Genomic DNA, 27883 nt, shown 5'->3' on the forward strand with positions numbered 1-27883 from the left:
CGGCTATAAAACATGAGGAGGAGGCCACAGTTCATCATTCGATTGCAGTCTTCCTTCGAAAGAACCAGCCAACCTGAGATACCTGCCAGCCAACTTAGTTGAAAATTCCAAGCAGCTTGATGTAAGTACACACTTCCATACTTTTTATATTATATTGTCTAATATTTTCATTTTCTCTTTCTAGAATCATGTCTTTTCTAAGGAATGCTCTGATGACCCCGATTACCACTCTCAGTGAGAGACAGTTGGAGGATGTAGAGCGGAGGAGGGTGGTTGTCCTACAGGACATCATGGTACAACCACCAGCTGCACCACCAGCTGCAGCTCCCATTCCACCACCGGGGATGACTTCCACTCAGGAAGTGGCGGCTCCCATTCCACCACCGGGGATGACTTCCACCCAGGAAGTGGCGGCTCCTGACTTGAAGTTCTTTTTCGAGGACTTCAAACCAACCCCCGAGGAGGAGATTGACCCCCCACCAACTTTGTCGACATTCAGTGGACCAACTTCTTCGTCAGCACCCCAAATCGAAGATTTACTGAATGTCTACAACCCGGACCTGGACGAGTCTCTGGCGGATTTATCGCATCTTCAAAGCTTCTTATCGCCCATCGAACTATTATCGCCCATCGATTCAGGGGATGAGTTCGAGAAACCGGTGAAGAGGGCCAAGAAGATGAAGAAGTCCGCACCTGTGAAGAAGTCCGCACCTGTGAAGAAATCCGCACCTATGAAGGCATCCAAAGCCAAAGGTGGGAGGGGTGGTAAGTTGAGTGCTTTTCGCAAAAAATGTGAAAAGAACTCACCTTACGTTGGTTGGCCTACAGCACCCCTTCCAGTGATGGAGATGCAGAACTTGGTGGAAGTCGTCGCCCAGGTCCATCGGGATGCGTCACCCCCTCCAGTCACCCCCCAGGTCCATCGGATGCGTCACCCCCTCCAGTCACCCCCCAGGTACGTGTTGAGCATTCCGAACAGGAGGTTGTCCCGGAAAATGTCCTTTCACAGACTGTGGTAGAGGGTAATAAACTCAAAGAGTCTATTACCTATGCACAGTCTGTGAAAAAGAGATATTTGAAGGAGAAGAAGGTTGTGGATGGTTCTGATTCCAGAAAAAGGGCCTTGATGTCGGAAATTTCCACCATCGAGGCCCAGAAACTGGAATTAGAGAAGCGACTCTCTTTGCTTAGGGCGAAACTTCAAGAAGAAGATTCGCAACAAGGAAAGAGTTTGGCTTACATCCAAAAATATGGACCTCTTGTTCAGGAATGGGATGCCATGTGCCAGGGGTTCCTCAATACCTAACCCCTTTTGTAAATATATTTTTGTTTAGTTCAAGTTAGATGTATATTTAGAATAAAAAAATTGTAATTTTAGGAATATAATAAAAACTTGCATGTTAATTTTAAGGTTATTCAATAAAGTCTATGTTATGTATGAAAAAATAAAATAAGGAATATTGGAGTGCATATCTATTTTGGTTGTTGCACACAAAATACTGCGTGGTTGGGGCAGTATTTATTCCTTCATTCTAGTCATTTTTCAGTCGCATGTAGTATATAGAATAAAATTAGTTAAATAGGATAATTGTATAAAATTTCCATCATTTGAAAGTGTGTGAATTGTAAAATAGATATTTTTTCTGGAGAATAAATAAAAGTGATTCTAGTAATGCTCTGCGCGATCGCTTCACGATCGCTTCGCGATCGTGAAGAGATCGCTCAGCAGGCCGCTTCGCGGCCTGGGGCGCTCAACATCCACCACTTGCATCCGGGGCGCGTTTTTTGCGACCCCCACCTCCCCCCCCCCCACTCCGCCTCCCACTATACCCCCTCCTGTGCAAGAGTATAAATGTAGGAGTTCCTCAATGTGATCTTCAGTTGAGTAGCTATCGTCAGCATGTCAACATACCAGGAAGCCGATTCCACGACCGGACCCCAGGCGGAAGAACCTACAGCGCCACTCCCGGATCTTCAGTTGGAGGATTCCGATATGGAGAATCTAGATATGGAGGCCGATTCAACCACCACGCCTCATCACCCTTCCACATCTTCGGTCCAGGTACTGCATGTGACCAGTACCGAAGACCACTCCGAAGACTCGAGCAGCTCGGATGATGATGACGATCTCTGGGACGACGACGCATTTGCGGAGGAAATGGCGTTTTCTGAGGGTTCGGTGATGTGGCAGTACTTCCCCCGACCCGATGACAGCGACGACGACGACGACTTGTAATCCTTTCCTTTTTTTCCCTATTTCACCCATCCTTTATCCTTCCTCGGAGTACACATTTTGTTTGGTTGGTGTACACGAGACACTGCGTGGTTGGGGCAGTGTCTACCTCCCTCTCTCCTTTCCACCTTTGAAATAAATATTCTGAATTACAATACCAATTACTCTTATTAACTACTCTGAATAAACACCCCTCGAATTTGAAATATTGTCTTATGAAAATTATATTTCCAAATCTTGACATGAATTCTGCAATTGTTCAGATAAGAGAGAGCTAGTATGTTATCAAACAGATTCAAATCCACTCGGACGCTTAAACAATCATTTTTCAATGTGATTTATTTTACAAAGATAAGATATTCAGAGAACTTACATATTCTATAACACATTTGTGCATACCTCATATGTATATGGATGTACATTTTAGAGGTATATACATATATTACAAACTACTCTTCGTATGATTATGTGACACTCAAAATATTCTATTTCTTTGACTGAGTGATCAATCTTATTATTAGATATCTACACTTTGTTTGTAGCTCTGAAGAGAGCTGTATTTTTGTTGACCCGAAAGTCCACGGTAACTGCTCCGCAGATGGGGTGTTGTTGCAATCTCATTATGAGATATCTACTCTTTGTTTAAATAATGTAGCCCTGAAAAGGGCTGTTTTTTTTGTTGACCCGAAGGTCCACGGTTACATCTCCAGAGGTGGGGTGTTGTTACATATGATACAGACGGCTATTCTCCTAAAGTTGGTCAAAGGCCTATCACATGCTTTACACCATGTTTGCCCCATCTCCATGAAGCGGGCGGTGTAATGAATGTCGACGTGCTCATAATACCCTCCATTGTTATTCCGCACAGAATAAAAGCGGAAGCAACACCAACACAACTTCTCTATTTCACCGTCAATCATTTTGATCCTGACATGGCTATCCGTTACACAATACAAATCTAACGGATCATCCAATGTCTCAGTGATATTCAACCACTCAACATTGCCAATAACTACTCCGCTGTCGTCAGTCTCGTGAGTCGAATCTGTTGCGATACCTTCATCTTCTTCTTCAACAAGACCTTCTTCATCATCATCAATATCTAAATCCCCAACACCTTGCTCAATTGCCTCATCGTCTTCGATATTTAAGCCACCTTCTGCACCTTGCTCATTCACCTCATACTGCATATCTCCACCATCATTTTCTTCGTCAACACCCACTATCTGTCCAACGTCTTCAAACTCTTCCACCAGCTCATGGTTATTAATATCTCTCTGAGATAATAATGCTAACACAGCAGCTCTCTGGGCAGACATATTAATGTATTCTTGTGGTGATACTTGAATACTGACTGAAGTTTACAATCACTCACCGATTTTTATATGATTTTTGACAGTGGTGGTGGTAGCTCCCTCCACTCTACCCCACTCTTCACGGTACCTGTTTATAAGAGGGAAACATGGGAGCGTGAGAGTGTAGTTAAATTCATCGATTGAATATTTGTACATCTATCAGTGAATATGTCTTTCCCTAAAGAGTGGGATACAAAACCGACAATACGCGGCTTTCCAATCAAAATTGGCAAACATATAGTGTGTTACAACTGTCATGGGTATTGGCCTGAAACATATATCAACCCATGTACCGGCCTGTGTCGTAGATGTGTTGTGGCAAGGAATCCAGACCCACTTCGGAAGAGGATAAATGGTTCAACTCTAGAAGTAAGTGACTACCGCCAGCAGTGCAGAGAATGTTCGAAAGAGATTATGTGTAATAATATGGGCATTTCAAGGAATATATGCATAAATTGTGTAGCGACTTGCGATACATTAGTCCAACGATGTCTACAATGTGGTGAATATAGTGTGGATTGTTAGAACAATTTATGCAGTGCTTGTAGAAATAATTGGCAATTGTGTGAGAATGTCGGCCAATTTCACCCCAACAGAGATGTCCACTTTCGAGAGTGCTGGTGTCTAACCCATGAAGAGCGGATAGAGAGACGGAGGATTCATGGAAATCTTATGCTAACATACACATCTTGAAGTGATTTCAATATGTTGAATTTATGAAAAATAAAACCAATAGTTTACATATTACTTGCATCATTTCTAAGGTTATTATTCTATTTAGTTTTTAATAAATAAAACAATTTTAATACACTATTTTTTTATTTTTTATCTAATATTGAGTACAATCATGATAATTTCATTACACTAAAGAATTTTCATCGATCCATGAGTTGTGATCTTCAGAGAACCCCAGCCACTTTACATAGAGGCGATGTCCTTTTCTTTTTAAAACTCGCTCCACCGAATACGTATTGGGATCTTTCGTTTTATTCAACTCCAGCCCATAAAAACAGCCTTTGATTGGTTGCCCATTCACATCTTCTAATGCATAAGTTATAGGTTCTGTATTATTAACTTTGACAACTTTGAATATTTCAGCTGTAAAATTTGCTGTATAACCTTTATCGAATGCATTTTTATATTTGCTGATTCGAACACTATCCCCAATTTTAAACGTATTTTTTTTTACGTTTCACATGTGGACTCTTAGATTCGGCATACATTGACAATTTAGTAGACTGTTTCACATCTGCAGGTTTCATACCAATCGTACGATGAACTTTGTTGTTATACTGACGAGTAATTCTAGGAAGAATATTCAACCACTTGTAATGACCTTGAAGTGAAAACTCCTTATAAAGCCAACTCTTCAATGTTCTGATTACTCGTTCTGCAATTGCAGCTTTTTTTGTGCTGAATGTTGAGTAATGATTGATGTTGTGTTTCTTCATTAACGATGAGAATTTCGAATTATAGAACTCAGTACCATGATCAGATTGTAAATTTTTTGGAGTATATTTAGCATCTTTCAACACGCTTGCCATAGCTGCAGTAACTGAATCACCAGTTTTATTCTTCAACGGCCTTGACCATACAAACTTTGAATAACAGTTGATAACTATAAGGATGTACCTACATCCCTCATTTTCTTTAGAAGAGAGTTGCATTTCCATCAAATCCATCTGCCACAAGTCAGAAAAACCCTTTATTATTGTCTTCCGACGGGGGAATTTCGACGCGCCGGCTTGTGTATTTCTTTCACAACCTGCCATTTTGCATTACTCATATTACTGCTCTAAGACTTCTTCAAGATGATAAAATTGAGGAATCACTTTTCTACTGTTCAGGTGCAAGTGTAACGATTGACTATTAAACTTCAATGACTCGCTCAGTAAAAGTATCAACCAACTTAGCTATTACGTCAGTTCGCTTTTCCACATTACTCAATTGATCAGCTAATGCAGAAGTGATGAGTGCATTTTTGTCAATGATTATTTGCACCTCATTATGTTTTGAATCAATATGTTTTCCGATGTTACGCAGCGTTGATGCAATGAATTCTTGGAAATACTCCAGAGTTGTCTCATTGACTTTTCTAATGTGATCGTCAACATATCCTTTAGTAACAGAATCTTTACTGTCTACAGGTTCACCAACATTTTGAAACCGCTTATTCTGAATATCATAATCACCATTTGGTGTGAGAATGAATCCAACACCAGATCTTCCAACTATTGGTTTACTAACACCACCTCTTCTACGACCAAATTTATCAATTGTGGTATGCATAGTTAGATCGTTTGTGATCGACTGAGCCAGTTTCACACATCATGTTCATGATATTGCGGTCAATAGACTAATCCTTCTTCACGTAATTCCTCAATTATGGCTAATATTTCATTATCATGTCCGGTATGTCCAGCCAGTCGTGAACTCCAAAGTAGTCGAAGGCGATCAATCAATTCTTCGAGTTCATTCCAGTAAACATAATCTGTATGCTTATTTCTGATATATTTTTTCTGGGTGGGTATTTTGATCATGCCAGCACCTTCTCTACTAGGGTTTCCATTGGATAATAATGGTAGGATTATTTCTCTATATTTCTTCCAATTATTCGATAGAAGACCTTGTTTTCTCTCATTGTATTTATATGCAGCCTTTGTTAATTTGAGTATATCACCATATGTGGTCATATCGGAAGAGGGGATATTTCTCGATGGTACTTTCATGAATATCAAGTTATATAGTTTTGGAGTGCCCTGATAAGAGCCAATAGTTTTACCATTTTTCATAAACACAATTTTCTCATCGATAAATTCCACATCAGCTACTCCCATTTGTAAATTTCCCGTTTCAGTGTTCATGTGTACTCCAAAGACTGTATCGTAAGAGGGATTTTCTGATAGTAACTTTTTTATATGCTTTTGTACTTCATCACCATCATCGAATACATTAGGTGATTGTGAATCTAAAGTTGTCAATTGAGAGGTTTGAAGATCCTTCGAGGAAGCCCCTTCAAATTTCGGTTTCCACTCACTTTCAATTACAGTTTTGGCTGTTAATGGTGTAGCAGGCTTTGTTTTCTGCATCACTTGATTCATATGAGATGCTCCTTCAGTATTGGCAGATATTACTTTCAAAGGTGTTATTATTGGCTCATAGATCCTCTCGAGTGCTGATTGATCACCTAGACGACTACTTTTGATATAATTGAATTTCTTCCGAACGGCATCCGTTGCTTCAATTAACTTTCTTTTTAAACATATTTCATCATCATTTTTTCCTTCCATAATTCACTCCAAGAATTTGTATAATGAAGTGTTATCTCCACTATCTAGCACTCAAGTGATTCAATTCTTCAAGAACGTCAAGGATATATGAAAGCGTCGAATCCTTTTCGATAACGTCCATTTACCACTTCTCGATCCTTATCAATTACTAAAAATCCATATTTATCTTCCCAACATCTCGCACACATATCTTGAAATTGCTTATATGTTACATCTGGTGATACATGGTCGGAAAAAATATGATTGAGATTCATATCATCTTGTTTGAACATTACGATAAAATTTGCATTATCTCGTATCAATTGTTTCGGAACTCGTGAATATGTTTGGGCTAAATAGAAACAATCCACATTTTTATGACGACCCATACTGAAATATGATCGTATAACATCCTGTTTCTCGCACATAACATCATCAAAAATGAATATCGAATCAGGTTTGGCGTCTGAAGGCTCTACTATTTCACCTGCATTATTGGCAAAAGTGTAAAAACCCAACCCTTCGATTGGAGATAATACTTCACGTAAATACTCGTATTTAGGTTGATAAAGAGACTTTGAATAAAGATAAACATTTGCGAATCGTAATCCTAGAGGATGCGTTAGCAAAGAAATCATAACATTTGTCTTGCCACAGTTAGAAGGTCCAATAATCAGGCCGCGAATAGAAAGTGGAAGTAAAGATCCGTGACGTTGTTTGACACCGCTTCCCGATCCACCACCCACTTTTTCATCGAAATTATCGATGGAAAATTGCTGCTTCTGCTTCAATATGCGCATTGTATGACAGTTGGAGACTATATAAGCAGGGTTCCACATCGATTCCTTTATTTAAATAGGGGTTATGAGTCGATGCAGATCTACTGAATTGCATTCAAATAAAACTGGTAGAGGATTGATCAATTCCCTCATCAATAATCTACCATTTGAATTACACTTACCTGGCTATCAGTATTGCGGTCCGGGCACCAAATTGCAGAAAAGATTGTTGAGAGGTGATTCGGGTGTCAATCAGCTGGATTTTGCATGCAAAAAACACGATATTGCATATTCACAGAACCCCGATAATCTTGCAGCTAGACACATAGCGGATAAGGAGCTTGCAGAAAGTGCTTGGAATCGTGTCAAAGCAAAAGACGCTACTATTGGAGAAAAAGGAGCTGCTTGGCTAGTTACGAATATAATGAAAGGGAAACGCCGATTTGGTATGGGTTGTGACTCATCTCCCAAGCAGTCACACATTCCGAAGAAAAAGCGTTCTATTAAGAAAAAAAAAGTTAAAAAAATATTGAAAGCTTCTAAGGTGATAGCTTTTGGTTCTGGGATCGTTCAGAAAGTGCGTGATGTTCTACACAAAGCGGGTGGAAGTGAATTTGTTGTCAAAAATTCTAAAAGAGCAGCTGAAATTGCACTCAAAGCAGCACGCAAATATATGAGGGCTGCAGGTGGGAAATAGAAAATTCGCACACCGCGAATCATACCGATTCCTAAAATTGGTAGAATACTACCACTCATTCCAATTTTTGCTGGTTTATCAGCACTAGGTAGTTTAGCCGGTGCTACTGCTGGTAAAACGAAAGCAGTTCAAGCAGCAAAAGCGAGTAGGGAGCAGTTGAGTGAGACAAATCGCCATAATAAACACATGGAGGCAATTGCTATAGGTAAACAAGGAAGTGGTATCTACTTGAAGCCTTACCGCAAAGGATTAGGAGTCTATTTGAAACCTCAAAATTCAAAAAACTCATAAATTTGCTACCTAAAAGAGCTCTCTCCAATATCGACCTCAACTATTACGCTAAGAAAATGACGATTCCATATTTTCGGGGGGTATATATGCGTGACGATTTACCAAAATCAGGACCACTCCGATATGAATCTGCCATAGTAAATTTGGATAGTCGACATGGTCAAGGGACACATTGGGTAGCATATAGAAAAAGGGGAACTTCGATAAAATATTTTGATAGTTTTGGCGATTTACCCCCTCCCAAAGAACTGATTCACTATTTTTATATGGGTTCGAATCCTATCAATACTATCACATATAACTATAAGCGTGAACAACGATTCAACACAGTATGGTGTGGCCATTTGTGTTTGAAGTTTCTTCAGAACAAGACATGGAGTTAACACCAGTACAGGATAGGGAGAGTATCAAGAGGATGAGTCATTCATTGATCGCATATTCCAGAGTACGCACTTTACAAAAAATGAGTAAAGAACAACTCGCTGATATGCCGAAAGAGGTGTTGATTGGGTGTGCATCACATGAAATTGCATCTGTATGGGATAAGTTACCACAAAACCTACAAAATGATATTGATGTCTTGAAGTATCAGTACTGTCAAGAGCATTACAATGATTCCAGCGGTAGCAGTAGTAATTCCGATATGAATGATGGTCCACCTACAAGAAAATTTTTTTTTTGTTATTGTAAAGTGAATGATGTGAATGTAGTCACACATAATGATATGGATAGACCACCGAAAAAGCGACGATTGGTCCACAATTTCTGCTGTCAGCAATAAAAAGACATGAATCATCGAAAATTCGTCAGTCATGTCACGCACGTTTTCATTGTCGGGATACTCTAGCGAGTTGAGTGCCAACTTCTACCCACCCATCGAATTGGATACCAATAGTAATTATGGTCTGGGATTACATGGTTCCTACTCCTACAATTCCATATTCAATGTAGATGCTAAGAATAATGTTATCGGCTATTCGAAGACAATTATCTCACCCCCCACTATTATAAAAATTCCACCTGGGGCATATGAATTTGATGAAATTAATAAGGTGATTCAAAGATTCATGAAATCCAAAGAAGTGCAACTAGAAAATGGAATTGAAGAAAATATCGACGAAGTATTTCTCCTACGTGCAAACAACAACACTCTGAAATGTGAAATGCGATCGAAATATTACATTCATCTCAAACATGAAAACAGCATTGCTGAACTTCTAGGGTTCGATGACAATGTTTTCAATTGTGGTGAAATACATGAATCAACATTGCCCGTGAATATCAATAAGGTGAGGATTATTCGTGTGGATTGTAATGTCACAGCTGGAGCATATTCGAATGGCGATGAAATCCATAGCATCTTTGAATTTGATATTGATGTAGAGCCCGGTTACAAACTCACCAAGGAGCCACAAAATATTATTTATATGCCAATCCGACCTGGTGGTCGTCAGTACCTCGACAATATCACTCTTCGCATATTGGATGATAATGGTAATCTGATCAATTTCAATGGTGAAAAAATAATAGTCAAATTGGAATTGATAAAGCTATAATAATCATCATTTCTCATATATTTATTCACAACATCGACGACAGTCATTAGTAACAATCATCGTTTCTCATACGTTGATTCAGAACATCGATGACTGTCATTAGTGTATCATAAAGAAAATGAGTAAAGGAAGCATCGATAAGTTTGGTCGCAGAAGTAAGGCAGTTTCAAATACTGTTTTGCGTGGGCAGCCTGGAGTTGGTTTCAAATTAACAACCGATGGAAACTTTGATATGGAAAATAAACGTTTGAAAAATATAGCAGAGCCTGAAGAGAGTACGGATTGTGTTAATCGAGGATATGTCGGTTTTTACATCTCAAAGATGAGAGGAGAATTAGATACTGATATTGACAAAATTAATTTGAAATTAGATGGAGTAGAAAAATATTCCGTATCGGTGAGGGAAGATCTCATTACGCTTGGACTGAAATTAGTAGAATTTGTAAAAAAGTATGAGCATATGGATAAGGATATCAAATTGCTGCAATCTGATTTGAAAAAACAACCCTCAATAAGCATTCAAACGATCGAGCAAAAACGATGGTGAGCGATGATTATCTGTGAAAAAAGTCAATATAAAGCTGAAGTTGATCAAATTGTTACTCAGTATTTGTTACTTCCTAACGCTGAGCAGGTGATATTCATTGATGGAACTATAAATTCTGCGATTATCGTTTCTAAAAATGGGGTTGTGCTTCAATAGTCAGCGATTGCCGCAGCGGCAGCAGTTGAGTCAGCATAATGTATTTGGTGGAGGCTATGATCATGTGCATTTAAAGAAGCGAAAATCCAGCAGTCGATTCATTCCACGTATATCTGCCAAACGGTCAAGATATAGAATAAGTGCTAGTAGCCTGAACTTTCTCAAATCTATTGGCTTGAAGGTGCGATATAAAAAATAGTAATAACATGGCGACAATCACCACAAGTGATAAATTGGAAGTGTTCGAGGAGCCCATGTTCGACCATTCCCTCATCAGCCTTCATGAGCATACATATAAGCCGTATGGTTCACCATATTACAAAAATTCAGATGAAATACGAATTCCAATCAATTATCAAGATCTCATACTCGATATTGCAGATAGTTACATTTATATCGAGGGGAAGTTCACACCATCTGATGCCACAAAGCGGTGCTACCTATCCAATAATGCTCTCGCCTTTCTCTTCGACGGAATTCGCTATGAAATGGGTGGTGAGCAAGTGGTTGTTGTTCGAAAACCTGGCATAACTACCGCAATGAAAACGATGATATCATTCGGAAAAACGCATGCAAATTCGCTACTACCGATAGGATGGGGACTCGATGTGAATAAACAAGATATATTCGATTCCGTTAGCAATGTATTTAGTGGTAAATTACCCTTGAAGTATCTCATGGGTTTTGCTGAAGATTACAATAAGAGGATAATGAATGTGAAGCAGGAGCTCATTTTGATTATAGCTCGCTCATTCAAAAATTCATTCATTGGAGAAGTCGATGCAGATTTGGAAATCAATAAAATAGAATGGAGAATCAGGCACATTGTGCCGGAAGATCGACAGAAACTGAAACTATTGAATCGCATAAATAAAAATGGTAATAATGCTAAAGTGAAGGTGGCTTATCGTATGTGGGACCTTTATGAATTACCCACACTTCGTGATACATCCTCGGATATATGGGCGGTGAAGACAACCAGCAGCCTCGAAAGACCACGATATATCATCATCGGCTTTCAAAACACCGACCAATCCGAAAATATGTCAAAAGATGTAATGAAATTCACACATGTGAATATTAATAATATTCGACTATCTCTGAACTCTGAAGTATACCCATATGAGCGTTGGAATCTGGATTTCGACAAGAAGTTAGATTCATCAGCTTACTATGCATATGAAAACTTCCAACGTAGCTACTATTATAAAACTATGAGTGAACCGATGATGGATATTGGTAGCTTTCGCAACAACCCACTATTCATTATCGACTGCTCCCATCAACCCGAAGCTATGAAGTCATCCACTGTCAACATCAAAATAGAATTCGAAACACGCAAGGTGAAGTTTCCAGCAAACACCAAAGTATATGCACTCATCCTCCACGATGCTGTTCTATCATATAATGCTCTTAATGGCTCTGTTCAAACTGGATTGTAATAAGATTGACATGTAATATGCAATGAAATATTCGATATTGATGAATAATAAAACACTCAATAATTATGTTATATCTTTTATTCACCAAACAATTAGATACAAACAAATACGGATTGAAACATTATTTTATTCACAAACATATACAACAGATTTCAAATATTTACAACACCATCATTTATCGCTTCTTCCAGTTGCGGGTTGGGACTCTGTGGTTCCAATTGATATTTCTCTATGATATTTTGCGGTAGGTAGGTGCATATGTCTTGAAGAAAATGTTTCAAATCTGCTTCAATTATTAACTCACAGAACTCATCCAAATTTCTACTCCCATATGAATATTTATGACACAATGCCACACCGAGTTCATACTTCTCACTGAGCTCCAAAAGTTTTCGCACCTCTTCAGCATCGTAACATACACTCAAATCATAATTTGATGAATGTAGAGCATCAAAACTCAGATCAGCCATCTCCCAAGCCATTTTTCTTATGGCGGAATCCAAATCCACTGCTTCCGGCCACTCTTGGGCTGAATATTGCATCCACATATTTATAGAATGGTGAGTTCTGAAAATTCATAAATGGCATTCATTAGTTTGCAAATAATATAAAAAAAATACTCACTTGAAATCTGACTATGTCTATGAAGTGACCAAGTTGATACATATTTTATATTAATCTACCATATTTTCACTATTTACAAAAAAAATCATAATTTCAAAATGTTCAATCTAAAACATTGAATTTCATCAATGATCGGGTTTTAGCACCAGGATAATCCTGCGAACTTTGACCCATATAAGTAAGTGTGAATTTGGCTTTGGATGAATTCACTTCACGAATGAAGTCTTCTGGTAATTGCTCTGTGACACGTTTTGGAAGCCATGCTTTAAAAGGAGTATCACTTTCCTCATCCAATAAAACTACTTGAATTGATTTACCATATCGTGTGGAATACATTGACATTTTTTCAATTTTATATTCTTTATCAATAACCAGAGCGTTTATAGGTTTCTGCTCTAAAGCTTCACTTTGTTGAATTATAGAAAAATTAATTTTTTCAATGTCAAATTTCAAATTATCCATATTCATAAATATAGTGAAATTACGGTTAATTAAAATAAAAATATATATTCACCTCACTGACGAAAACGCCCTCTCGGATGGGTTGATACTCATTGTCTTCACTTTGGAATTCCACAAAATACTTCTGTTTACCTATTTGGGTATTTTAGAGTGTCTAAACTGAATGTGGAAGCATGATATTCTGAACTTATATAGGAATTACCAACAAGGGAGGGGGCAACGCCGAACCCCACTGTTCAAGGTTATATTCTGTGCACGTCACGATTTCATTCAAGGTCAACATGCAATGCCACAGAGCAAGCTCAAGGTAGTCGAAGTGTCGAACGTCAAGGTCAAACCTCACACTCAAGGTCAAACACCGCATTCAATCTCATACTATGTGTACGACGTTCAAGGTTAGGTGACGTCATACGATATTCTGAACTTATATAGGAATTACCAACAAGGGAGGGGACAACGTCGAACGCCCACTGTTCAAGGTTATATTCTGTACACGTCACGATTTCATTCAAGGTCAACATTCAATGCCATGGAGCAAGCTCAAGGTAGTCGAAGTGTCGAACGTCAAGGTCAAACCCCACACTCAAGGTCAAACACCGCATTCAAGCTCATACTACGTGTACGACGTTCAAGGTTAGGTGACGTCATTCAAGGTCGTGTGACGTCTCAAGGTCAAAAGGGGTGGGGGGAGGCGTTCAGTCGGCATTAGCACCCTACTCATATGTGATATGTTGTTCCGCACATTCGGTGCACCAAAACTTTTGTTGCAATTAGTTTTCGCGTGTTCCCATATCTGGTAACGGTGGCATTGTGCGATTAATTTTCTGTTGTTTCTCAGTTCCCATTTGAATTTCATGTAAGGAGTGCTTGGGACATAACTCTTCAAATGATTCAGTGTGACATCTTGCGTCGTTACAACCAGGTATAACGGCCTTCCTTCTGATGTGATTCAATAGATATTTTCCACCTCTATATTATGTTATTTTACATCTAGGAGGCTGTGGGTCTAATCGGTGGGTCTACACCGTTTGATTTTGACAAATAAAACAATAAGATAGAATCTAAGATAAACGTCAATTGCACAGCATGATAGATTGAAAAATTGAATAAAAATCAGTATCGTTATGAAAAATCTGTATCATAATGGATCCCATTATAAAACAGATTATGGGCATAAAAGTATATAATTATAGTATGGGTGTTGAAAAACTTCTGTATGATATGTTTATTTTATTGGGAATGTGATGCAAAACGCGACTGTTGAAGATTTTTATTCTCTCAGCTGTTTTAATGACAGATTATCTGTACTGGCATCGGCTAAAAGTGTTGCAGCTGGGCGCCAATAACATTCGAATTAGAGATGGTGTATTGTCGAAATAATTCCAAGTACTCAAACCATGGCAAGGTTCGTCTGTAACTGTGAAGCCCCAGGAATTCCAATAATTGAACAGAGTTATAAAAATAAAACTTGGTTTTCGAAACCCAAAAAAATCCACTCGTGAAAAGCATATCAGATGAAAATAATAATTTTTCATGTGACAGATGTCAATAGACTTGCCTTTTTGTCAGATTGTGTGAGGTACATATATCTGAAAAGCAGATTGTGTAAAGTATATCTATCTGAAAAGCAACAAGAAACTACTTTAGAAAATATTTCTCTCAAATAATACATCAATAATTGTCATCTTGCATTATCGTCTATCGAAATAAATGTCTAAAAAATGAATTATTGACAAATTTTGGTTTGTGCAAGAAATAGAGAAGCCTTTTGGCTTCTTCAGTTCTTGATTTCAAAAAAAAATTTGGAAAACTCTCGAATGAAGTAACCAATTACTTTCGAAATAATCCTTTTACAAACATGTGTACTACATGTGCTGAAAAGTATCGGGCGTAACACATATATGGCGCTAGTCCTATTGCAATCACCGTTTTTTTTCAGTTGGTACTAACCTTCAAAAGGAAGCTTTTGAAATTTCATGGTATTCTATTCATAAATTCGTGAGTTACTGTAACAAGAGTGACACTACTTTTGTTATTTTCAAAACAATGGATCAAAAACAATTTCTTGTTTTAATTCTACACTGTTTCTTGATGGGAAAAAATAATACCGTTCAACCAAAGTAATGGCTTGAAGAGTGTTATAAGGACTCCGCTCTATCAGAAACAACAATTAAACGTTGGTTTGCAAAACGCAACAGACGTCCAAATGAGGCAATAACATCAGAAAACATTGAAAAAATTCACAAAATCGTTTTGAATGATCGAAAAGTGAAGTTGCGTGAGTTATTTGATATTGTGAAGATATCAAAAGGAAGTGTTGGCTTTATATTGCATGAGCATTTGACTTTGAGAAAACCCTGTTCAAAGTGAGTGCCGCGCGAGCTCAATGTTGACCAGAAACAAGAACATCTTGATGATTCTGAACAGTTTTTGGCCATGGTTGAACATAACTAACCGGAATTTTTGCGTCGATATGAGAAAATGGATGAAACATAGATCCATCACTTCACTCCGGTATGAATAATCGTCATCTGAGTGGAGAGCACCTGGTGACGCAAATTTTTCAGCTAGTAGATTTAGTTTTTCTATGGCTGTTGTTGCAATTGAACCATCTGGTTGTGTTAGTGGTGGAATTAACAGCTTCAGCTACCGACCAGAAGGATCTAGACCCGTTCGAATTGGCAAACAAAGTTGCTTCCGCATCGACCGTGTTCTCTAAATCAGGCCTCGATGACTTTTTTCTATTCGCAGACCTCAAAAAAATACTCACCGGTCAGAAATTATGCTCGAATCAAGAGGTCTTTGTTAAAATTGAGACATATTTTGAGTAAAAAAAATCGTTCAACGAAAGTCTTACTGTAACTATTTTGTGGCTCTTGATGAATATTACGTTGAAGAATAAAGCCAATTCTGAAAAAACCGCGTTTTCTTTCTTAGGTTTGTGAATTTTCAGCCCATGTGTTGGAACAATCATTCAAGTTACTTTCAAATGCAATCTGGAAGAAAAATCTCTCCTGAAACAACTACTTCAACATGAACAATGAATAACACGCAATAATAAGTAGTTCCGAAACAACAGCGTCCAAATGAACATACGAGAATCACTTCTTCCTATACAGTTTGCATTCCAAACATTCATTATGTGATTGAAATATGTACGATTGCTGTTCCATCAACAAACTGGAATATCTATACGAACTTTTCTCCGTTAGTCATCAATTTCACATCTCTGCAAAGTTAATCTGGCTTATGCTCTCCCGTCCTAGTCAACAACTTCCCATTAATTATTGATCGCCCATTATACAATATTAAATAAAACGACACGCACTGAACATGCATCTTTGTGAACGTACAAAGCAAACTTTAATAACCTCAAAAACATTGTTCCCAACTAACAATAGTTGACACAACTCACCAACTTGAACTGGATAATGAAACACTGGTGATGAATTGATGGAGAGGAAGTTGGAGAGAGAATTTAAATGGAGGGGAAGAGATCGCTGGATCCTTTATATGGCGATTATAATTATCTTCTTGGGAAAATATGGAAAATTTTGTTGAATATAGCTTAGAAACCCTTTCTTCAATCTATGATTTTTGGAGAAAACAAATCATCAGTTATGATGATGTGATTGTAAATCGTTATTTTATATAATAAGGCCGATTCTTTTATCATGTGGTAACAACATTGATATAGTCTACGTTACCATAGGAAGACGGATAAATGAAAAAAAAGGTAACTGTCATCGGGAAAAATACAATGGTCGAAGAAAATTTACGGGGACTCTCGCCCTTCCCGGGTTGAACTGAAAAAACCAAAAATGCTGTTTTTCGTTTTTTTCGAATGGAATTGTTATTTCGGAGAATATCAAAAAATAGAAAAAAATGGTATTGTATTCGAAGAATACTATGCCGATGTATTAATGGATATTCGATGAAACGTTTCGTGTCAGCATGGCCACCATCAATTATTTTTATACGGATCTGTCTTTTTTATTACAAATACATACATACATGTTCCAAATATATAGACTGATGCAAGAGTTGAATTATTATGTATGTTTGAAATGCTGCCTACAAGAATCTTTCTGTGGAGCGAGTTGACCATCCTGAAACAAACACCGTACCTAATTCTAGAATTTACATGAGAATAGTAGAAATTAATTCTGATATATACCTGAATAATTAACATTACTACCATCACAATTTGAAGATATGAATTTACATTGAGCTGGAGATTTTCAATTTTTTATGGCCGTTGTGAATACAAATAACCTGTGTTCTATCTGTGAAAGAAAATTATTCGTGATAAAAAAAATGGATACTTGATTCGATGCACTTGAACATTTATTTTCTAAAATTGTAGTATCAGGTTCAGGACAATTAATGAAAAATCATCAGCATAGGCTGTGTAACTAATGTCCCCAATTGAATAATCAATGTTTTATACATATAGAATGAATGGAATAGGGCTGAATATGGAGCCATGTGCTACACTCATTGTTATATTTCTACGTTCAGTTCAGAGTTGAATTCGAAGGTGCTATTGTGTTTAGTCATTTGAAAGGGCACAAATTGATCCTGTTTTTGGAAAAATGAATTCATTCAACTTACTGACTCACCTTGTATATCATAATATTCCAATAATTTTGAAGCCAGTTTTCATGATCAACACAGTGAAATGCACGGTTCAAGTCATACAATAGTCACCTGCACCAATATGTGTGTCTATTTGATCCATTAATAAGAACATTTCTGTATTAGTGAACTTTTGTTGACAAAAACCATGTTGTTTTTGGGTTGAAATAAAATGGTAATTCAAAAATCAATGAATTCTACCCAGAAAGACATATCGACATAATTTAGAAAAATCATAAGCAACTGAAACAGAATCATAATTTTCATAGATATTTTGTTCAGTTTTTCAAATATAGGAATACTTCTCAAGTTTCTAATTGTTGAGCAAAAACTCCTGATGGGAACGGCATATTGATAAAATGTGTTAATGACTGTATTGATGAACAGAGAACTCTTTCTATTTTTAAAATCGGATTGTCATCTGGACTTGACTATTTTTCATTTTTGAGTTTAGCTCACCAAGTGAATGGGAACTTGAATGAAAAATGTATTAAATTTAGATACGATTGTATTCGGGTCTCCAATTATATGATAATCTATCTTCTATATAATGACCCTTTGTGTTTCGTTTTTGTTTGTAATCTCAGATACAACTTTTCATAAAAAGCGACTCATAGTTGGAGAGTTGAATATCCTTTTCTGAAAAAATGTTTTTTTGTTCTCTTTCATCAAAGAAAGGTGTTGTTCTTAGCATCTTCATTTGCAGGTTTGAAAATACGATATTTTTCAGTTTGGACGAATCTTTCAAAAATGTTCTTGAATACTCAACTGATTCATCCACCCATCTCTTGATATCTTCACGGCAAAATATTTTTGGCAAAATTTATATTGAAGTGTGTAACATGGAACTATATTCGATGAAAAAAATTTTTATAGTAATTTCATGACGATTTTAGAAAATAGTAGAAGAATAAATACTGGTATCAATTATCAAAATTTCTATGATTTCAACAACTCTAGACATGATATATGCAATAGTATGATCCATTGAATTTCAATATTTATCTCTTAGACAAATGAGTTTATCTCTGTACAACGCTTTTTCAAATGCTCAGTTGAACAAATATGTACTCTCACGAATTGATAAACCTGTGATACCTTTTTGTTATATTCAAAGAAAGTCATTTTTTGTGGAGGAAAGTCAGTATTTAATCGACCTTTTTTTGGTTATTTGTTATAAAGTTCTCTCCATTATAATTTTTTATATTTTTTCAGATTGTGAAAGGTAACAAATACCTAAAGAAAGGTCGATAAAAAACTTTCTAATAATTTTACATTAACATATGCATATCTCAGTGATTTAAATTTTCATATGTTCAATTCGAAAAATTCAATGTTAAAAGCCCCATTGAAATCGTCTATGCAAACTATATATTCCCAATTTCCTACTATAAAATAATTTCCAAAATCTATAATGTTGTATTCCTTTCTGCTTGCTCTTGTGGAGTTTAATTTCCGTTGAAAGACACTCATTCTTTCAGAATGATCCTATGATCTGAAATAACATCATCTTAAATATAGCAAGTCCCTTCATAAGAAAAGTTCATAAATATGTGATCAATTATGGTACTAGTAGTGTCAGTTCCTAGAGTGAGCCAACCCACCACTTGATTCAAATTATATATTTATCATTTGCTTCCCAAGTATCTCTTGTTGTACTTCAAAAATGATACTGCTATCTACAAAAATGAATAAAAAAATTTCAATGAATTGTTGTTTAGAGGTATCAAATTTTCGATACCTATATTTCTCGATACCACAATCAATTCCAAAAACTACCTAAAACTACCTGTTTCATTATCACAATAAGAAAAGCCTATATAATATTCAGAGAGAGAGTTGCTTCAATCAGTTACGAGTTAATACTCCCGTTGTGAATAATAAGTTTGTTTTATCACATTTCATTTCTCCGTGCAAAATGGTTAATTTTGAAGAAGAATATAATCGTGGTGATCCCAGTCCACAATTAATAGCTGCTGCTGTTAATCTCTTAGAAAAGACACGTCCAGTTTTAACTGATAAGGAAAGGAAAGTTGTTGCTATACGTTTGGCAAAAAGAGCCAAAGTTAAGGGTTTCGAAAGTACCATACGGAAAGAAGTTCGATCAAAAACTAAAACAAAGCAAAGATCCAAGAAAGTACGACACTGCTGTCAGACAGCTGAAAACGCTGAAGTCGATTCCCAAGAACGCAATGAAAATAATTTTTCCCAGTCGACAGGTACTGAAGCAGAAGGAAACCAAAATATTCCGAAAACAAATCAAACTTCAACACGAACTAACTGTAACGATGTGAAAAACATAAATATTCCAGCATACTTACCCTCTTCTGGATTTGACAATGATTTGTTTAGATGGTATAAAGCATGTTTGGCAGTTTTGGAAAATTTTTGAATATCCTGAATTATGTTGGACAGTACATAGAGTTATCGTTGTAACTGTTGAATGTACTTGTTGAAAGAAATCGATCTGAGAGATTTATCAATTATTTTGAAATAGATTTTTTTAAAGGTGAATTGATTTTTTATTCAATCTGGACTAATTTGAATCTCTGTAATAGAGATTATATTCTGTGAAATAATATCTTTTCCAGTAATTTGCTGAATATGCTTTCCAATCAGGCATTAGCTCAAAATGGAATAATGATTATATTATTGAAGTAGGTAAGTATTTTTGTAAGACTACTAATTGTAAGTACATTCACACTAAAATAATGAAGGATTCTTCTTCAATTATATTCGAAAAAATGCGATTGTACATAAATGATGTTGCTGTTTGCTCTTTCTTTTCACCAAAGATAGTTTAAAATGCACTGATCTTGTTTGAAAATGTTCGTAAATAAAATTTTTTATGAGAGTAACTATAAAATAATTATATTCTCAATTTCAACATCTATGGCTAGTTCAAAGAAGTGAAGAAATAGTAAAAAATGTTGATTCTTCAAAAGCGATTCTAAATTGCTATTGTGATCAGCACTTGATAATATGACGTTAGTTGGTGAAATTGATACTGAAATATATTGAGTATCAGGGTGTTATTGACTTCTTTCTGCTGGTTGATGAGATTTGTGTTTTTCATACTGAACATTCAGTATATAGTACGAAAAAGAAAAATATTTTGATTCTTCTATATTTCAATTCAATGTATTTCATCAGAAGAATGTATTTCATCAGACGAAACTTCTGCATGTGGTATGCTCCAAATGCTTTTATACATAATTGGTGTCAATTTTTTCATATAAATACATGATCTTTTTGAGAAATTTTGGATTTTTTGTTCTTAGCTATCAGTAATTTTTTAACAAAATTCTAATTATCTGACATAGTTAAATAATAAGGGTCACTATCATCCAGAGAATTGACGACATAATAGTGCAATTATTCTCAAGCCTTTGACTTCGTTGAAAAGCTCTATAAATGTAATATTTTTTTTAACATTATCTCCAATAACAATTTAATGTACATTAAAATGTCTTCGATGTCTTATTATAAGTTTCATTTTCACAAAAAATAAACATTTTCGCAGTTTCGCAATATCCTTATATCCAATTACTCCTTGTTGTATTTTTCGAATAAGACTGGTAACCTATAAAATGAAAAAAAATACTGCATAATGAATATTACTGGGGTTTTTTCTCAACATCAAACCGCCATTTTAACACCTCGACACGTGTTTCGATCACCTAAGTGATCATATTTAAGAGGAAGATCACTTCCTTTCGAAAATGATCACTTGGTGATTCAAATACGTGTCGAGGTGTTAAAATGGCGATTTGGTGTTGGGAAAAAACTCCAGTAATATTCATCACTACATCAAAGGTTCCAAACAGTGCATCACAAGTAATGAATTGTTCTTGAGATATATTACATTCTTCAATACCCCTCATTCCTAAAACTACCTATGAATTCAATCTTTCATTATCTTCTGTAACTAGAACGGTCCAGTTCTCATTATACCTGCTGCTGTTAATCTCACAGACATGTCAATTTTGAAACGATGAGGGAAGAAAAGTACGTTTGGTGACCTACCTATTTACCTCATTCAAATATCTTTAATTAAGTGCTCGAACATAATTTTGTGATATCGTCATGATGGGCCACAGTTGTTAAAGGCGAGTTTATGATTCTTTACCGGGCTGAAAGACTGTAGTCTAATGGGAAATGAAGTACTAAATGTTTTATGTGCTATCGCAGCAGACATCATCACTGGTGTATGCATTGACTGCGAAAATAAACGTTGTTTACCTCAGCAACGACTGAAATATAACTTTCTTTCTCCTAGTCAATGCATATACCACCGATGTCTAAATGAGTAGCAGACGATACGTTTAGTAGTCCAAGTTCGATTCCACCACGGCCCTCCTGCAAGGATTGTATTCTAATTGAATACGTATTTCTAGAAATACGGGTAATTTGTTCGATGAATCGGTCAAAATTCTACTTTTCAGTGTAATCGACATAATAGTGCAATTATTCAAAATCGAACTGATATATATCTATCGCAATTTTTTTATCGTATGGAAAAGTATATGGAAAAGAAACAATCGTCTACAAGTATCAGCGAAAGCGTAAAACTGAAAGATTTGTAGATATCTCTGACACGTATATACGAAAAATACGTAATATGTTACAATCAACAGTTTTTATTTACGAATTCCAAAAGGAATTGTGGCCGTCACATCTAGATGCACCATATCAGGTGATCTCGTGGAGCATTCCATGGGACCCCGTCTGCTTATCTACCGGTTTGGATGCTAGATAAACCCAAATGAGATATATAATTATGTTACATTCCTACATCCCGATATGCCGGTTTCAAACAAGCTGGATAACAATTAAACCAATCGGTTTCTTAGAGAGGCCAGCTGAATCATGTGATATGATGCCTTGGGTATTTTGTGAGGTATGTAACACAAAGTATAGGTACTTAACACAACCGCAGTACATACCAAAATTAATGGATAGGAATACAGGTGCATCAAACGAAATCATTCCAGAAATATTCCACAATGTAAAAGATGGATTCGTGTCAGAAAGTAAATTGGGAACATCCATTGAGGTGGACTCATGAAGAATTATTATTAAAAAAACTGGTAAAATATGCTTTTCTGCTAATCAGCTGTCGCTTCCCTACACACAACCAATCTCAGAAAATGAAACCTTTGCGATCTATGTACTAAAGAGGTCTTACTTTGTACGTGCTATTCCTAGCAAAAATGGACGATAGGAACTGAAAATCGATCGTGTGGTATCGAGGCTTGAACCACCCACGTACTCTACCGGCTACCGTCGAACCAAAGAAATGTTTTTATACAGGGTGTTTGATGAAGATGCGGCAAAAAATCAAGGAACTATTCTTTGAACTATTCTAAGGATATTTTGTCGTTTGATGATTTTTGATAGTGCGCTTTCTTTTGAAGATGCGGGGCGAAATAGAATTTCGACAATAACAATTTTGGTAATTTAAAAGTTACTAACGTAGCCGAAATAAAAGTAAGTCTTGTTAGTGGAGTCCTCTATCATGAACGGCTATTAATTACTATAGCCGTTCATGACAGAAATAGCTGATATGCATTTCTTTTATGAACTTGCTGATGGCAATTCATTGGAAGGTAAGCGGTTGTACAGTGAACGATTTCCTAATCGTAATATGCCTAATAAAAAAACATTTCAAAGTTTACACCAACTACTTCGTGAAACAGGAGCATTGGAGAGAAATCAAGAACCAGGAAGACCAATGACATTAAGAACAGTAGAAGTAGAAGAGAATGTGCTGTCCGTGATAAAAGAGAATCCAGGAACTTCTACTTGAAAAATTGCAGATACTTCAAATAAAAGTAACGGGACGAGACTATTTGTTGACCCATACCACATGAAACAAGTTCAGGTACTTCTTTCTGCAGAATTTCTTCCACGTATTGCATTCTGTCAATGGCTTTTGCACACATTGGTTCAAATCCCTCAACTACTGATGCTTATTTTTTTACTGATGAAGCTAGTTTCTTAAGGAATGCCATGAGGAATTTCCACAATGACCATGTTTGGGCTGAAGAAAATTCACATGAAGTGCTTGAAGATTGCTTTCAACATCAGTTCTCTAATTGTACCGGTATTTCTGGCAGGAAGACATACCGGCGAGGTATGCCGCATTTTTTTTGAACAAACGCAATCTCAGTTTTTGTTGGTTACAAGAAATGCAATGTGGCTTATGGTCGATGGTGCACCAGCGCATTTTAGCATATTGACTCGAGAGTTTTCAACAGTAACATAAGGGGATCACTGGATTGGTCGAGGTAGACCTCACTTCTCAACTAGCAATTTCGTATTTTATAATAGTTGCGGAAACGTTTCGGAGAAACAAATTATAAAACTACATTTCTCCCAGAAATGTTTTCAATGTGTTCATAAAACTGCTATAAATAGGAAATTGGTACCGTTTTATGAAAAATTATAGTTATTATCAATATTTTGTAAGACCTTTCACAAACACTACAGAACATTTTTATAAACGAATTGAAGGGGTTATATTTTTAGAGTGATTAATTTTTTTGGAAAGGAAATTTTTGGCTTTCTACTCCTTTTTTTTGCATCAGATGAAGTAGTAGAAAGCCAAAAACTTTCTTTCCCAAAATAGAAAGTTTTATAAACATTATGGCAGTTACTATAAAATTTGTCTAACACTCTTAAAAATTTGTTTTGTAAAGAATTCCCTTACTGCACTTCAGCAACATATTTAGGCGATATCTATAAAATAATCAGAAAACAGTTTTTTTTAGAGTTTTTTAGTAGTTCCAAGTAGGCGTTTTGAAATATAATACAGCAGAAAACGATAACAATAAAATAAAAAAGTGTTGAAAATGTTTTCTTGAAGACGCAAGAAGTAATTATGTATTGCACACTAGGAAAATATAATTGACATGTCACCAACTGGAAACTAAGAAAAAGGAAGGTTGAAGCCATTTCAAAATTTCACTTTTGCACTCATAAAACTGTTGAAGACATCGTTTGTGTTTCGAAGATTGATATTTTTACTGCAAATGGAATTTTATTGACAAATATATAGCCTATTATTAGTAAAATTTAAGCGCACTACTCATTTATAAATGTTTTCGATAAAATTATTAATTATACAAAAATTCACTGTGTCAAGGTATTGATTTTCTAGTCACAAACTTATTTCACTTCATTCTAAATAATATAATGTAAATATCACTATATGTGCGGTATTTCATATTTTCAACTCATCTAATTTCAGTATCTCGGATCGCTATCATTTAAAATGGCGTCGTTCTATAGAATAAATTGGTATCAGAAGCAAGCATTTCAACGTATTTAAGCTATTATGTTACCACTATAAAACTGTTAAGAAACACTTAGTTCTGGGAGTGATGGTATTGCGGCAGAGTCGGACTACTTTTAAAGCTGTAGGTTTCTACAAAAGTGCTTATATGAATAAATATATATATATATATATATATATATATATATATATATATATATATATATATATATATATATATATATATATATATATATATATATATATATATATATATATATATATATATATATATGTATATATATATATATATATGCATTTGTAACCTTTTTGACTCCGTATACAGTTAGGGCTTCCAACCCTCCACCAGAAGACATTCATTTACCTGAGTGTAAATGACGGTTTATTATTAATTTTACCACAAATATACGAGGCAAATAGAGAGGGGTAATGAAATAATGTTTTTTTTTCATATAAAATATCAACATGTCAGGAGTACTCGTTGAACTCCTAACACTTCTATACCTTATTCACCTCCTTCAATAAAAAAAGTCATATTCAGCGGTACGTTCCACCTCCAGCAGGGTTGCCTCTGTTGCTTATTGAAACTTATTGCATGTTTATATGGCTCCATGCGGAGGTTTATTTTGCGATCATCCACGTGCGCTTTTCATTGTGGTAGGTAATACGAGTTTACCTCCTCGCAAGTTATTCCGCCTGTTTAAGATGAATATTTCACGGCAAGTAATTACCGCAATATATAAAGATGAAAAAGAGGCAAATCCATTTAAAGAAGAATGCCATTCGTCAGCTAGTGACCAGGAGTCTTCGAATTGAACCCCTTAAAAAAATTGTAGGTTGAAATAAACTCAGGAACAGACAAAATTTGTTTTATCATATTTTGACTGGGTTCGAATAAAAACATTCATTTGTAATTCTTACACTCAAAAATAAAATGTATCGTGAATTATACATCCTGAATTTCCACAACTATTTACTATTAATCTAGTTTTATTTTTATTTTGATAAAACTGTTGGTAACAAATTACTTAGTTTATTTGGAAACCTACCTTCTGTACAAACAAGGCATACCTAACGGAAACATCATTTTCCATTATTATTGCAAATTTTTTCTATGGCATGAAAAAATATCACTAATAACCATATTGATTTTGTTCAGTCAAGAACTGTTCCGCTCTAGTCAAATTTGAGTAATATCTAATGGAGATTCAATGAAAATCAAATTTATATATTTTTTTCGAACTTCTTCGGGACAAGGCGAAATGAATAATACATACTCAATTTTGTGAAAACCATTTTGATTTGCAGCAATTCAAAAATGCCCATAGAAAAACATACACTGTGGGTCATATCGAGACGAAGGGGTAACGCTATCAAAAAGTGTTTCATACAAAAGTTCTGAATTTCAATGCATTCGGCTTCTCTAAAATATTGAATATACAGGGCATCCAGTAAAAGCGTGGAGTTAGGTGTCTATAATCGGATGGATATATATTTCATATTCGGATTCCGTCGGAAAAGTACTTTCAAAAAATATATATACCCAACAGAACAGAAGTTATTCGAAAAATAATGTCGAAAAATGTATTTATTTATCCGTCATCATATTCAATGAGAAATCATTCTTATTTTATATTTGATTTACCTTTGAAAAGTGCTTTCTGAACATAAGGAGTGGCACGAGTCCATACCTAGCGATTCAAAAACATTCCTCAAAAACATAAAAAACAAATTTCAAACACAATTTTATTGACAAAGTTATTTCATCTCAAAAATTTCGGATGATTATTTTTTTCACTTTTTATGTTTTTCTTGTTTTCTGAAATAAACGCTGTCATTGATGTTGATGAAGTAAACTCTTTTGTATCTCCTATGAGAATTTTCAATATTTTTTAAAATTTTTACGTTAGTAAGAGTCTCGAGAACAGTCATTTTGATAATATCCTCTTTTCATATTCCCAAACGAGTTGATGATCTAGAGATCTAATAATTTGTCTCAAATTTATTTCACTCTGAAATTTAGTTTCCCGAGTTTACGCCTAGAACTTTGAAACTGCATTTAATTAGATCGGACTTTCATTGTCTAATATTGTCGGTCGGTAGCCAGGCGGTTCGACGTGGGTGCTTTGTTCACTTACTCGAATTGACTGCCGTGTTGGTCGGTGGTTCAAGCTCTAGTCTGAACGATCGATTTTCACTTGATATCGTCCAACCCGTGTTAGGAATCACGCGTTAAAAGGTAAGACCTAGTTAATCCTTAGCTCGCATAAGTTTCGACTTCTGAGGGTTGTCGTTCGTAGGGGTGCGACAGCTGGTTAACGAAAAAAGCAGATTTAAACCTGATATCCTTGATGTGAATTGATTTGAAATCCCTGGAAAAATCTGTAAACAATTAAAAAGTTAGCTGAAAAAAATCAATTATATTAAGTAAAAAAACTGAAATTACAATGAAATAAAATATAAGCAACAACCAAAAATAAAAAAATTGAACTATTACCACGAGATGAAAATAAAAAATTGTTAACAAGAAATGAAAA

The 27883-nt window shown here is 35.7% G+C and overlaps 1 protein-coding gene across 1 annotated transcript; it reads left to right on the plus strand.

The window, feature by feature from the left end:
* LOC141480206 (uncharacterized) lies at nucleotides 1-26748 on the plus strand. The gene is made up of 3 exons (XM_074170098.1): nucleotides 1-121; nucleotides 185-955; nucleotides 26655-26748. Exons 2-3 carry the CDS (start codon nucleotides 189-191, stop codon nucleotides 26746-26748), a joined length of 861 nt encoding a protein of 286 aa, XP_074026199.1. The 5' UTR covers nucleotides 1-121; nucleotides 185-188.
* Nucleotides 26749-27883: the final 1135 nt, after the last annotated feature.

The sequence above is a fragment of the Leptinotarsa decemlineata genome, unplaced genomic scaffold (genome assembly GCF_025532065.1).
Source record: "Leptinotarsa decemlineata unplaced genomic scaffold, Ldec_3_MD MMD2_P_RNA_scaffold_6, whole genome shotgun sequence".
Classification (NCBI taxonomy): domain Eukaryota; kingdom Metazoa; phylum Arthropoda; class Insecta; order Coleoptera; family Chrysomelidae; genus Leptinotarsa; species Leptinotarsa decemlineata.